At 35.6% G+C, this 15311-nt stretch overlaps 1 protein-coding gene across 4 annotated transcripts in view; it reads right to left on the bottom strand.

Annotated features, from left to right (window-relative positions):
- ARID4A (AT-rich interaction domain 4A) overlaps positions 1-15311 on the bottom strand; it is a 68112-nt gene that overhangs the window by 35126 nt on the left and 17675 nt on the right. For all 4 annotated transcript variants that reach the window (XR_005363313.1, XM_038544824.1, XM_038544826.1 and 1 more), the window contains exons 9-11: positions 11037-11116; positions 9854-9930; positions 9319-9485 (exon numbers count right to left, since the gene is read on the bottom strand). Coding sequence is in view for 3 of the 4 variants with exons in the window: in XM_038544824.1 (XP_038400752.1) it covers positions 9319-9485; positions 9854-9930; positions 11037-11116 (324 nt within the window). In the remaining variant the exon portion in view is untranslated. The remainder of the gene's footprint in view (positions 1-9318; positions 9486-9853; positions 9931-11036; positions 11117-15311) is intronic.

Raw genomic sequence — 15311 nt, 5'->3', positions numbered from 1 at the left:
CAGGCCCCATGTAGGGAGCCCTACGTGGGACTTGATCCCAGGTCTCCAGGATCACGCCCTGGACTGAAGGCAGCGCTAAACCGCTGGGCCACCCAGGCTGCCCAATAGTGTGAATTCTAATGAAAAATGGACTTCCTGCATTTTTACTAGGAAAAAGATAAATTTTTAAAAATCTTTAAAATAAGATAATCCGGGATCCCTGCGTAGCGCAGCGATTTGGCGCCTGCCTTTGGCCCAGGGCGCGATCCTGGAGACCCGGGATCGAATCCCACGTCGGGCTCCCGGTGCATGGAGCCTGCTTCTCCCTCTGCCTGTGTCTCTGCCTCTCTCTCTCTCTGTGACTATCATAAATAAAATAAATAAATAAATAAAAATAAATAAAAAAAAATAAGATAATCCCTGTTATTGCTATTAACTTACCTTGCTAGCAACTCTACTTTCCAGAACACAAATTAAGAAAGTATACAGAAAGTGTCTAAACTGTCAAAATATGTCAGTAAAAGATGATGCACTTTACACAAAGCTCCTCAGACTAATGTAACTTATACACTTATACTATTCTGAGTAGGTCAGGATAATTTCTCAGCACATAACAGATTAGAGCCATAAAAACCGACATTTTGAGAATGTGAAAGGATGTAACCAAACATGATCTTTGTGGTTTCATTGCACTGTACTGCACTGTATGTGAAGTACACATCCTTTGTTGATGGGTATCTCATTGCTCATAAACCCTTACAGGTATCCTTAATAAGTTACTAATGACTATATAACACCTTCTTCCATTCTTAAATATATATATATTCCAGTATATCATGCTTATTTATCTGAACCAAAACACTGTTTTTTGTGAATTAATGTTATTTTGGACAACAGCAGCTTCATTCACCCTGCATGCTGCTGCTACAATCCCTCCTCTGGTTCTCTCTTTTGGCTCCCCTTCTCACTCCATTCCTGGCTCCACTCGTACTCCATCACAGGTTTTCTCAACTCTTCAGTTCTTACAATCCCTGATCTTCCATCCCCCACCCCACCTACTCCAAAACAAAGAGGCTGAACTTGGAGTCCTCTGCAGGAGGCAGATTTTGTTGGAGCTGAGGGGATAATATGACAGTACCATTGAAAACTCTACTCTGGGGAACTAAGCACTGCAAGAAGCACACCAGAAGTGGCAACTCTGAAGCTGCCTCTGGGCTGCAGGATGATGTGAAAGCAAGCAGTGATACCACTAGCTGCTCATGCTTTTATTGCATTAAATTTTACATTTGAGACATATTAAGTAGCCTCACTGAGTTTTTACAACTGTGCAATAAATGCGAGAACAAGTTATCGCTAAGGTGAATGCATAGAACATTTATAGGTCATATTCAACCTTAACTCAGGTAGGGCTTCTATTTGTTCCTACGTAGAAGTCTTGGATTCTATATACATTCTTGTTGGAGTCCTTAAATATCAGATATTGTTTATCATTTTCTGAGATTTTTAAACTTTCCTTTTCTCTACTATATTTGATACTATAAAAGGAATGAGCAACAGAAAAGTGATACTCAATAAAACATACCTGGCAACTCAACAAGTGGTTTCTGAGCAAAATCTAATAAATGTGCGAATATGGAGAAGCAGGTTGTTAAAAAAAAAAGTTATGTCCTGCTGGAGAATAATGGCAGGAAGAATAGAAAAGTGGGTCGAATTATGAAGAGCCAAACTTATAAAGGGCCATGATAAAAGACCTAATCTTCATCCTGTTGGTGCTGAGGCCATTAAGGGGTTTCTAGCAGTAACCCTTTATGTGTTAGGAAGAGGTCTATGAAGAATGGGTTGGAGGGGAAAAGACCTATCAGAAGACACCTGAAATAAGTGGGACAAGATACAAAGAAGGAGTATCAGTAAAGAACCTTTATTTCAAGTGACAAAAAAGTATCCCAAACTAGCCTAAGCCAAAAAGAGTTAATTTATAAATTCACAAAATTATATAAGGAAACAAGATTGCCTACAAAATGCACTGCTTAAAAAAAGAAAGCCTGGGGCAGCCCGGGGGGCTCAGCGGTTTAGCGCCACTTTCAGTCCAAGGCCTGATCCTGGAGACCTGGGACAGAGTCCCAGGTCGGGCTCCCTGCATGGAGCCTGCTTCTGCCTCTGCCTGTGTCTCTGCCTCTCTCTCAATCTGTGTTTCTCATGAATAAATAAATATTTTTTAAAAAAGAAAGAAAAAGAAAGCCTGTATTATGAAGGGAAGGTAGATAATGTATCTTGTAGTTTCTTGCAAAGTGAACTTTCTGGAACCTTACAACAAATCTTCTAACACTTTGTTTCAAGTAGTAGTATGTTAGGATAACTGCATGGCCCACACTTGTTCATGTATTCAGAAACTATTTAATGAAGGTTTAATATTAGCCAAGCTCTAGTTGGTGTGCTAGTTGGTGGACAGTCATACTGGTTGAAAAGGAAAAAACTATAACAAAAAAACCTGACATCCACTGCTTCATAGACCTTAAAATATATAGAGAAAAAAATTTAAAAGTCTGTGAAAACTTTGTAATGTTTTTACACCTCCATTTCCTCACTCATAAAAAAAATCCTGTTGTGAGGATTCAATAAACAATCTTGAAAACCCACTAAGTCTCTGGAGTGCCTGGGTGGCTCAGTCAGTTAAGATCTGCCTTCAGCTTAGGTCATGATCCTGGGGTCCTGGGATCCAGCCCCATGGCAGGCTTCCTGCTCAGCGGGGAGCCTGCTTCTCCCTTTCCCTCTGCTCCTGCTTGTGCACGCACTCTCTCTCTCTCTAATAAAAAAAAAAAAAAAAAAGCCACTAAGTCTCCAAAATGAAGCTGAGAACATATTCGGTGTGGGAATCTTTACCTGTTTCTAACTCCTACAAAAGCAAAATATTTTAATTGCAATATAATGAAAGCTGTAGGGACGCTTGGGTGGCTCAACAGTTGAGTGTCTGCCTTTGGCTCAGGGCATGATCCCAGAGTCCCGGGATCGAGTCCCACATTAGGCTTCCTGCATGGAGCCTTCTTCTCCCTTTGCTTATGTCTCTGCCTCTCTCTCTGTGTGTCTCTCATAAATAAATAAATAAATAAATAAATAAATAAATAAATAAATAAATAAATAAATAAAATATTTTAATAAAAATGAAAGCTGTATCTTACTAATGATGCATGCTCTGGTACAACAGATATATTTTGTCATAACACCTCAGTGAAATATTACAACTGAAAACCCAAGTTTAAAAAAGAAAACTTAAACTAAAACCTTAAATAATAAAAGGAAAGAAAAAATCCCCACAACATTAAGTCTGGTAACTCTGGTGATCCATAACTCAAAATGACTCCTTAGGGTACCAGTAAAGCCCTGAGCCAAGTAGAATTCTGAAGAACTGTCCAGAAAGTTATCATATGTAAAAACTATCAGCTGACAATATATAGATTGCAAAGGAAAGGAAACAGAGAAAATTCACAATCTTAATAGGATAAAAGCCATGACAAGACTGTATTGAAAGAATACAATAATTAAATCTTGAGTAAATATAAAGTAATGCCTAGTATACTACTTTTAGAAAGAGGTGACATTATGCAATGTATTTCAGAAGTATTTAAATATAAAAGAATAAATACTGCAACCACTTTTGTGCCCTAAAATCAATTTATTCCAAGAGGAATTACATTTAGATGTCTCATTTTTAAAAATCTGCTTAGATTCAGTGCAGAGAATAGACTGGAGAAGGCCAGCAGGGGCATGGGAAAGTTACTATTGCATTTCTATAGGTAAAGGAGAACATAGTGGCTTGGACTAGAGTGGCAGAGAGTAGAAACCGAGGGAAGTGAGCAAACCTGAAAGCCATCAAGTAGCCAGAAGAAAGATTTGGTGTCTCATTGGTTAGAGGTGCAAGAGTGGGAGGGTTAAGGTGATTGCAATATATCTGGTTTGGGTAATTAGTGGATCATGTTTCTATTCAAATAAATTGGGGACAATCATGGGAAGGACCAGCTTGGGGGGGGGGGGGGGACTGAAAACAGTTCTTGTATATACTGAGTTTGAGTACTTACAAAATAAGCCTCGTTGGCAGTTTAATATAAATATCTGGGGCTATGAAGAGACATCTTTGATGTACCTATAGATTTGAAGTCATTATATCATTTAGTTAGGAAATAAGTTAAAAATATATATATATAATGTCCGAGATATCAGATGACTTTAGAAGGTAGGCATGTTGAAAATGCTGAATACTGGGAAGGAGTCAAATGAGATCATGACAAAAATTTTCTGGATTTAGTACAGAAAATCTGTTGAAGGTCATTGGTTGTTTTAGCTGTGGTGGGAGTGCAAGACACACTATAGTGAATTAAGAGTGAAGAGGAAGTCAGGAAATAAAAGTGTATATACTTTTTCTGACCAATGATCTGGTCAGAAGGGTGAGGAGAGAGGACAGTATGTGGAGGGGTTGGTTGTCAGAAGGGTGGAGAGATGGAAGTGTGCTTTTAAAAACTGATAAGAAGGAAACAACAGAACAGAATAAAGATATTGGAAAGAAGAGATAGTTCATAATCTAAGCTAAGGAAAAAGGGAATGAGATCCAGAGTGTAAACTGAGGGACTCATATCATACAGAAGAGGGCATCATATTATCAATTTTATACCTAAGGGAAGGAGAGCAGGCTGATAAAGTGTAATGCATGCTCCCAATTTGATGCTCCTAATTTCTTTCTGAAGTTGGAGTGGAGTAGGGCAGGGTTGGAGGACAGAGTGATTTGATCACAGAAACTGGGAATTGACTCATAGTGTTGAAGGCCCAGCAAAAGTTGGTAGTTATAAAATTTAGAGTGGCATCATTCTTCCTTGTTGTGTACATTGAAATAGAAAAATTCAGGGAACATGTAAGATGTCATGATATATTCATTATATGGTAAGACATTGTTTTATAGTTTCAGAAAACAGTGACAACAACCTCCTTAAAACAAATTATTACAGGACTCTTGTATTACACAGACTTGACTGAGACTAGTCATTTCCGCCCCCCTACTTGAAAAGGTACCTACATTCTACTTTTAAACAATCAAGCCATGTTTTGGATACTATCACATCTAAGGCTTTAAATTCAGTCAACCCTCTTTCATGCTACCACAACTATGAAATAATTTATTCTGAGAAGTGACTTTTTTGAAATATATACAAATGTAGCTATAATTGTGTGTGCAAATGTGCAATCCTCATTAATCTGATTAAGTGAATAATTTGGTAGTCTTACTCTAATTCTGTGAGGAAAGATCTTGCTAAATACAGAACATTTGTTTGCTTAATAGGCTATACTTCAAGATTTTTTCAAGTAAGTTATTACATTTGAATCCAAGTTAAAGTTTCAATTATTTATTGAAAGTTAACTTTGCAGGATCTGCTTAGAAACTTGTAACTGACAGCTGGAGTTATTAGATATAACTAACATTACCTTTAAATTTTTCTTTAAATTTTATTAACTTAGCATAATTTTCCCATGTTATCAAGCATTTACTGTACATTTATACCCAAAATGATCTTGCAAGATCACTAACAAATGGCTTTACAAGACAACGTAAATACAAATAACACTTGACTTACACATTAAGAAAAAAATTCCAGTTTCTATGAATAAAAAACCACAAGCACTTATGATTTTTATAATAGTGGAATATAATCTAAGCAACAGATAAAATAGTGATCCCTAGAAAATTCAGTTTGGAGAAACGGGTATCAGTATTTCCAAGCAAAAAAAGAGCATTCTTATAAAAATTCACTAAATTCTTATTTTCATTACTAATTATGAAATTAGAAGAAATTTCTGAAAGGGCCCAACACATAAGGCTATATATATCAAACTAAAAGGACAAAAGAGGTGCAACTAGTCAAATTCCCTTTAATGTCTTCACCCATTCACTTTATCCTTAGACAACTCTCCTACATTCATCCAGAATGTATATAAGAAGTAAGTGAATTAACTGACATCATGACTTATATTTACATGGACTTTTCAATCAATTTCAAAGCTCAAAAGGAAATCAGTAGTATCTTTTCTAATACAAAATTTTCTTAACAAAAGACATTTAGTAATACCCACAAAAATATTCTCCAGGGCTTATTTTCAATATAATTACCAACAGGTTAAAATTTATAGTCATCAATATAGACTGGACCTACTTCCTGTCAGACTCTCAAGTCTTTTCCTACCCAGTAACAGTATGAAACATATTTCTTGCATTCCAATCCTGACCTACCAATGCTTAGGAATTCAAAATAATATTAAGTAAAAAAGATGATCCTCCATGGTAAAGCCATGAATCTCAAATCTTACTTAGGCTATTTTAGGGTATTCAAAGCATCAAATATGAAAATGTCCACTGTCCATTAGCACTGCACAAGTATCTAACACTTGTATGATTCTACTGCATAAAATTTACAAACATCAAATGATAAGCTAAAGTACTGTTATAGTGGTTTTCAGAATGTTAAAGACCTTTTTATCATTATAAAGCCACATTAAATTTTCATGAAAAGCATAGCATTATTACGTTTCAGGGAGAATATGATCTACAATGTAATACCACAGCTTAGCCTCACCTATGTAGTAAAGGCCTGTAATGACTAAGCCAGGTAGGCCCTGTCTTATCAGACTTTAATTAATTTTATACCATATCCACTTTTTTTCCTTTGTTACGTATAGACTAAACTGCTTTTCAGTTTATCAGTACATTAAATTTTTAAAAATTACTGTTCAAGACAAATTAGAATGATTCAGCAACTAAGTCTTAAATTCAAGAGCAAGAAATGCAGCTGATTTTTTTTTTTCTAAAGCAACCAAAATCTCACTCAAGAAATCTACCTCTATGACCAGAAAAAAAGAGGAATTAGTTTCTGTCAAGTAATTCAATAAAGAATATGCTATGAAACTGATCATCTGGAAAATAATTTAAATTAACAGACAACTCAGTGACTAAATGTTGTTAATTCTGCTTTTATTTTTCAGTAGATAAAAAGCATTCTTTTTCAACTTATATTTAACAGGTTCATAATTTAAGTAACACATTTTAAGATGATACTATCCCTTACAAAGATCCTTACATTTTTAAATTTCTTTACTTATTACCTGCAAACAATAGGTAACAGAGCTTCCCTCTGTTCTTCATTCCTTTTTACTAACATTTACTAACAGCTTGAATAAAATGCTATGATTTTTATGAAATTAATGGCTATAATAAGAACACTATTTACTATTTACTATTTTATATCCATCTTTTCCAACCTTACTACAAAGCTCTTTTTACTCTCTTTGTTTAAAATTTCAGGGTTTGCTTTTTGGGGGGTGGGGAGTAAAGAAAATGCATTCTAAAAGGGACACCAATTAAAACTATTAGCAAAAATAATCTTTTTTCAATATTTGGCAGTATCAGATCCTAACTAATGCTAATTCTCTAAGAAAAAAAAAAGCAAAACCAGTCTGCAACAGTTCACACCCTGAAAATGTGGCCTATTTACCCTGAAAACATATAATCTATAAATAAATACATATAAAATACAAAAATCACATTTAATATTTAGACTCTAAATTCTGAATTTTTCCAAACTGTCTCATCATCATTTTCATTTCAAAATCTACCTTATGTTTCAGAAAAATAGCCTTCATCCTCTGATATTCTAAAAATAGACTCCTACTGTCTCTTTTACAAGAAACAATTACGCTTGCTTATGAGTTCTATCATTATTAGCCACATCATCAACACCTAAAATTCTTATTTAACCCCGTTTTTGGCAATCAAAATGGTAACTAAATATATTTTAGAAAAAAAATCTTACCTATATGCTGCATTTTCTTTCAAATGCAAAATGGTTAGATTCCCCTTCTACTTAATCAGTACAGTGTCTGAACATTTTTCAGTCTGACTTGCAAATATTTGCTTTCCCTCTTAGGGCATAGCATCCGCAGGGTTATACAGCACTACTTACATTCTCTTCCACATAAAAATCAGACATTACATGAAAGGAAAAGAAAGACAGCCCATTTCAAAGCATCTGGCAAACCTCCATTGGCAACCTGCCAAGCCTCTGCTAAACCTTCCTGTCTTTCCGAGCATGCTCACTTAAAACCAACAGCACGTTACTATGGCAACTCTGTAGGCAGCCTGTAAGTATGAACCGCCATTCTGATTTCAGAGTGCAAAAACCAAATACTGCAGGGGAAGTAAAAGGAAAGAAATATCGTATGCCCTTCAACACATACAAGTATACTCATTTCATAAATTCGTATTTGTATACGTAAAACAGAAACAAGCATTCCACGTTTTCCAAGCAAATATTTTTCATGCTCAAATAAGGTCTTCTTTTTGGTAAATTCATTCTCTTTGTCTGCCCCTAGGTCTCTTTACCTCATAACAACCAAAAATATACTGGACAGTTTACCCACTTGACAAAACACTGCTGAATAAACAGACAACAATATTCATATAAGCTATTATGTGGTAGTCTGTGAATAATTTCCTACAATTACAGGGTTATATCCTAAATGACATAATATTACCAAAAAATCATTAGCACTTATAAAAACAATCTCTTCTATGATTTATCAAACTCCCAAATAAAATATTCCTTCAGTTTGGATAGGATTTTTTAATCCCCACTCTCCTTGAGATACTGTGCAATATCTGAAAGAAGTGAAGTTTCCAAGTTCAGACAGACCAGATCGGGGTTCAAATCCCTGTACTCCACATTTGAGTTATAAAACCTTAGCAAAGTTACTTAACCTTTGTGACTTTCACTTTCCTCACCTTTAAAGTAGGATAATATCAGTTATTCCACATGGTAACACTTTAGATGAGTTAACACATGTAATATACCTAAAAGTTACATTTCTTTTCTCCAATGTTATTTGGAAAGTTTGTACTTGATTAACCTGAAAAGTTCTTTGTACCTTTTTTTAATTTTTAAAATTTATTTGACAGAGAGATAGAGGAAGAGAAAGAGAACACAAGCAGAGGGAGTGGCAGAGGGAGAGGGAGGAGCAGGTACTGGATCCCAGGACCCCAGGGATCATGACCTGAGCTGAAGGCAGATGCTTAACGGATTGAGCCACCTAGGCGCCCCTCTTTGCAACCTTTTATCTGCTAAAAAAATTAGTTCTGATTTACCCACTAAGTTAGAATTCAAAGAGTCCACCATCCCCAAATCAATTTGAGCTAGAAAAAAACAAAAATAATAAAGGGCATCTAAATGAGGGAAAATATACAAAGGCACTAATTTTTATTTTAGAGCATTAAATGTCTTTATGTTACAAATGTAAAATTTCACCTACCACCTCTTCCTCTTCCTTTTTGGCCTCCTTTTCCTTCTCTTCATCATTTTCTTCAGCTGGACCATCTTCATCATCACTACTGGATGATTCAAGAATTTCACTTATATCCATTTTCCAATTATCAGGAACAATTCTAGTTTTTAAGAAGATGCTTGCTTTCTGCAGCCCTAAGAATAAACAGTTATGGAATTAGCAACATAGAATAATAGTATAACATTCAGAGTCAGAAGATCTGGACTCAAATTCAGCTGTCCCTTATAAAATGATACAGTAGACATCAACATATCTAATTCATGTTATATTAATGTTTATTACTCTAAAACATACTCTTACAAATATTAATAGTAAAACATGAAAACTTAAATATTATAAAATATTTTACCTAGCCATTAAAAAACAGCCATCAAATCAGAATAGATATTAACTCTAAACAATTAAAATGGCACCAAAGAATATTCAGTCTTGGTTTAGTCACTATTTGCCATTTACACCCACATCATGAAATAATGAATGGATTGATTCAGTCCTATTTTACCTGGTTTAGCAGAGAGCTCAGATTCAGGTAGATTGAGAATATCTACTTCCTTGATATCCTTTCTTGCTATAGAATAACTAATTATAGAGAAAAATAAAGGAGAGGGAAACCATTATTAAATAAATATTGTCACTGAAATGATTAACACATAGAAAAACACAAACTTCAAAATCAAAATAATTTTGGCATATAAAATGTTTTTAAAGACCATGTATATCCTAATCATTAATGAAGGGCAAGAGGTAATGTAGGCAAAGTGAGTATCTTAATTCTTTTTTTTTTTTTTTAATTTTTATTTATTTATGATAGAGAGAGAGAGAGAGAGGCAGAGACACAGGCAGAGGGAGAAGCAGGCTCCATGCACCGCAAGCCCGACGTGGGATTCGATCCCAGGTCTCCAGGATCGCGCCCTGGGCCAAAGGCAGGCGCCAAACCGCTGCGCCACCCAGGGATCCCAGTATCTTAATTCTTAAGATTTCATCTATTCAAAATACACTAATCAAAAGGCCTCACATTTTTAATATTTTAATTTATGCAACCTTCTCACAAACAGTATGGGGTAGATTATATCAGCATGATATTTTCCTTATGGAACGAATATACAATGTCCATTTCGATCTGTTTCTTAAATTTACTATTCAGTTTAGTAAAAAATAAAAATAAGTGATATTAAAATAGTTTTATCACTGTAAGATATATTAAATTTTCTACAGAGAATTACGTTCATACACACACATACACACGCACATAATGTTTTTGTTAACATCCTTTTTGGGAAACAAAGCAAAGCTGAGATTAAAGAACGTTTCTAAAAATGTGACTTAATCAGAAAAACTGTCAAAATAATTATTTTAGTAATATTCTAAGAAAATTCTATGAAAATTTCATAGTTCAAAATATGCAATAGTACACAAATAAAAATACCAAATATTTATAATTGAAGAAACAACCAATACCATGCTTTATAAAACTTTTAAATGTTATTTTCACATATTATTATTTAGTTTTTACATAAAAATTTTCAGGAAATAACTTACATTACAAAAGCAAAGCATATTATGTAATGATTTCTCTCAGTCCATGAAATGATCAGACTTTTAAAAATAAAGCTTGGACTGTGGAAGAGTCTATCGCTTAGGGGTTCATTTTCTTTTTCCCAATGTAACACTATTAAGTGACTCACAATTTAGAATCGAGAAATGATCGAACTAAACACTGGTCTTTTTTCACTGTGATGTCATCATTACAGCTGGGTGATATTACCTGAAATATAAAATAAGAACAGATTGGTTCCTAATTTCCCTTGCTCAAAAAATACATAATTTTTTGAAAAGAGTAATTCTGGATTCCCCCTCACTTCTCAAATGGATTATATTTTGTAAGAAATAGTTTCATTGTCAGTAATTTCCACTATAAATGAATTACTTAAAAAAGAAGGCTGCCTTGTAATTTTTAATTTAGCATACTGGTTTTCTAGATATTTATTCAGTCATTAGATTATACAATGAATAGTTAATACAATATAAATTACACCGTGACCACCATTTTAAAAATTAGGATTTATTCTAACCTACATAATTCATTTATTGTCCAAAAGTAAAACATAAGATCTGTGATGAAAATTCGGCATGTTATAGTTTTTTAAAAACATTTTATTTATTGAGAGAGAGAGAGAGAGAGAAAGAGAGAGAGAAAGAGAGAGAGAATGTGAGGACAAGGGAAGCACAGGGAGAGGGAGAGAATCTCAGGCAGAATCCACACTCAGAGCTCAATCTCATGACCCTGAGACCAGGACCTGAGCTGAAATCAAGAGCTGGACATTTAACTGACTGAGCTACCCAGGCACTCCAGCATATTATAATTTTTTTTAAATACACTTCAATCAAGATCTATTTTGAGGGGCACCTGGGTGGCTCAGTGGTTGACTGCCTGCTTTCGGATCAGGTCATGATCCCAGGGTCCTGGGATTGAGTCCCGCATCAGGCTCCCTGCAGGAAACCTGCTTTTCTCTCTGCCTATGTCTCTGCCCCTCTCTCTGTGTCTCTCATGAATAAATAAAATTTTTTTTTTAAAAAAAGATCTATTTTGAAATCTGCTATTTGTTCAAAAGAAACACCTAAATTCTAAAATAAACACCTAAGTTCCCTTTCTTACCAAAGTATTACAATTTTTAGTAATGAAAACAAATCAAAGAAAATCTGAGTAAAGAACTTTTTAATTTCTTAACTTTTTTTTAATATTTTATTTATTTATTTATTCATGATAATCACAGAGAGAGAGAGAGAGGCAGCGACACAGGCAGAGGGAGAAGCAGGCTCCATGCAGGGAGCCCGACGTGGGATTCGATCCCAGGTCTCCAGGATCGCGCCCTGGGCCAAAGGCAGGCACCAAACCGCTGCGCCACCCAGGGATCTCAATTTCTTAACTTTTAAAAATAACATATGCCTTCACATTAGTAAATAGCTAATCTCTAGACATTCTCTATAGCACTTAATATTAAAGACCACTAATACACTGCTAAAATTTACCTGCTCACTACCACCACTAACACCAGCCTCTCTGCTACAACCTAGCACCATCCACAGAACTTTATGCAATGATAGAGATGTTCTATATCTGCACTGTTATGCATGTGAAATGTGGCTAGTACAACTGAGAGAACTGAATTCTTGATTCTATTTAATTTTAATTGTTACATTTAAATGTAAACAGTCACTTAGGACTCATGGCTCTCATATTAAACGGTATATATCCAGATAATTAAAAATTCTTGGCAGTCAGGACGCCTGGGTAGCTCAGCAGTTGAGCGTCTGCCTTTGGCTCGGGGCATGATCCCGGGGTCCTAGGATCGAGTCCTGCACTGAGCCTGCTTCTCCCTCTGCTTGTGTCTCTGTCTCTGCCCCTCTCTCTCTGTGTTTCTCATGAATGGATAAATAAAATCTTTAAGAAATAAAAGTAAAATAAAATAAAAATTCTTGGCAGTCATATCAGCTGTCTTAACATCAGATGGCAGTAAATGATTATCTGTTTGTTAGGTGCTGGTCACCACTATACTAATAATAGAGTTGTGTCTGTCCTTAAGGAGCTAACAGAATAATGGAGAGATAAACACAAAAAGAACACTATGGAGGATAAGTACTGAGATATGAAAACACCTAGGAAGAAGACTTAACCCAACCCAGGGATGGAAAAGGTACGGTAGCAAAGGCTTAAGTTTAAGTCTTAAAGGAAGAACAGGCTCAGTCCAGGACTAATTACCTCAACCTGTGAACCACTAAATTGGCCTCCAAATTGATTCCTGCCATCCCTAGTCTTTCCAACAATCTACTCAACATACTATTGCACCTCATTAATATTCATCTCAAATATGCATCTCAAATAGTGTTACTGGAAAATTCTATGCAGAATTATGGCCACATTCCTTAATTGAACTTTTAAGTACCCTTCTGCCCTAGATCCCAATTATCTTCCCAGTCTTATTTCCTATGATTCCCTTATTCATATCTAATATTTAGCCAAAATGGATTCCCAGAGCAAATAGTTCCACGAACAAACCTCTTGTTTTTCTGCTCTTTCTTATCTTGTTCCCTCTAAGAAAGTCCTCTAAAGAAGCTCTACTTAACTAACTTTAAATCCATCAAGGCTCAAGGTGGTTATAAAGCACCAGCTTCATGAACGCTTTTCGGATTTCCTTTTTATACATGTCATCTCTTGAAGAAATTAAGGATTTTCAGACTTTTCTCACGTAAAGTAAATCTATTATATGTAACATTTTTTTTTAAAAGATTTTATTTATTTACTCATAAAAGACACATCAAGAGAGGCAGAGACACAGGCAAAGGGAGAAGCAGGCTCCATGCAGGGAGCCGGATGCGGGACTCGATCCCAGGACCCCAGATCATGCCTGGAGCCAAAGGCAGCCACTCAATTGCTGAGCCACCCAGGGATCCCTATACATAGCATTTGAATAACATATTTATGTGCACATAAAAACCTTAAAAAAAATGGCTTCGGTTCTTTAAAGGATCTAATTTGGGACATATTTTGTGCCAATGTTGTTATTGGAGATATATGTAATATCAAAATTGAAAATTCAGAAAATAAAATTCAGAGAAGGGACATAGTTATGTTAGAGGGGCTAGGGGAGACTGCAGAAAGGGTATGACTTGAGCTGAACTGAAGGACATTTAAGAGGAAAGAAAGAGGAGAAAATGGAGACAGGTATAACCAAGTATTATGGATTCCTTTCATGAAATAATTTTCCTGCCCATCCTTTTTTTTCATTCCTTCCCCGAGTAAGCAAAGATTAGATTTCCCTACCAACCATCAAGACTTGCCATTTCCAAAGTTTAGGTGTATCTTTCCTTTCCCCAATACTTCCTGTTCTACTCTAGTGTCTGCACCAAGTTTTAAAAAATGATACAGGGGCACCCTGGGCAGCTCAGTTGCTTAAGCATTCAACTCTTGATCTCCACTCAGGTCTTGATCTTAGGATCATGAGCTCAAGCCCTGTACTGGGCCTCATGATGAGCATGGAGCCTACTTAAAAAATAAAAAGGACTGGGATCCCTGGGTGGCACAGCGGTTTGGCGCCTGCCTTTGGCCCGGGGCATGATCCTGGAGATCCGGGATCGAATCCCACGTCGGGCTCCCGGTGCATGGAGCTTGCTTCTCCCTCTGCCTATGTCTCTGCCTTTCTCTCTCTCACTGTGTGCCTATCATGAATAAATAAAAATTTAAAAAAAAATAAAATAAAATAAAATAAAATAAAATAAAATAAATAAATAAAATAAAATAAATAAAATAAAATAAATAAAATAAAATAAATAAAATAAAATAAAATAAAATAAAATAAAATAAAATAAAATAAAATAAAATAAAATAAAATAAAAAGGACTGGGATCCCTGGGTGGCGCAGCGGTTTAGCACCTGCCTTTGGCCCAGGGTGCGATCCTGGAAACCCGGGATCGAATCCCACGTCGGGCTCCTGGTGCTTGGAGCCTGCTTCTCCCTCTGCCTGTGTCTCTGCCTCTCTCTCTCTCTCTCTCTCTGTGTGTGACTATCATAAATAAAAATTAAAAAAAAAATAAAAGAATTAAAAAGGACTACTTAAAAAATAAAAAGGACCATATAATTTTTAATTGCTATGTAATCTCTTGCATGTAAACAAGATTCTTGAGAGCAATGTGTTACAAGATTCATATTTCTCTTTCTTCTAAGGAACTTACAACTGAATTCACTGCATATGCTTAGTAAACACTAATTTAAAGCAAGAGTATAGGGCAGCCTGGGAGGCTCAGTGGTTTAGCGCCACCATCAGCCCACCATCACACTCAATCCAGGATCGAGTCCCACGTCGGGCTCCCTGCATGGAGCCTGCTTCTCCCTCTGCCTGTGTCTCTGCCTCTCTCTCAATCTGTGTTTCTCATGAATAAATAAATAAAATCTTTAAAATACA

Source organism: Canis lupus, chromosome 8, assembly GCF_011100685.1.
Source record: "Canis lupus familiaris isolate Mischka breed German Shepherd chromosome 8, alternate assembly UU_Cfam_GSD_1.0, whole genome shotgun sequence".
Taxonomy (NCBI): Eukaryota; Metazoa; Chordata; class Mammalia; order Carnivora; family Canidae; genus Canis; species Canis lupus.
Note: the sequence above shows the minus strand (reverse complement) of the source record. Positions and strands in the feature narration are given on the sequence as shown.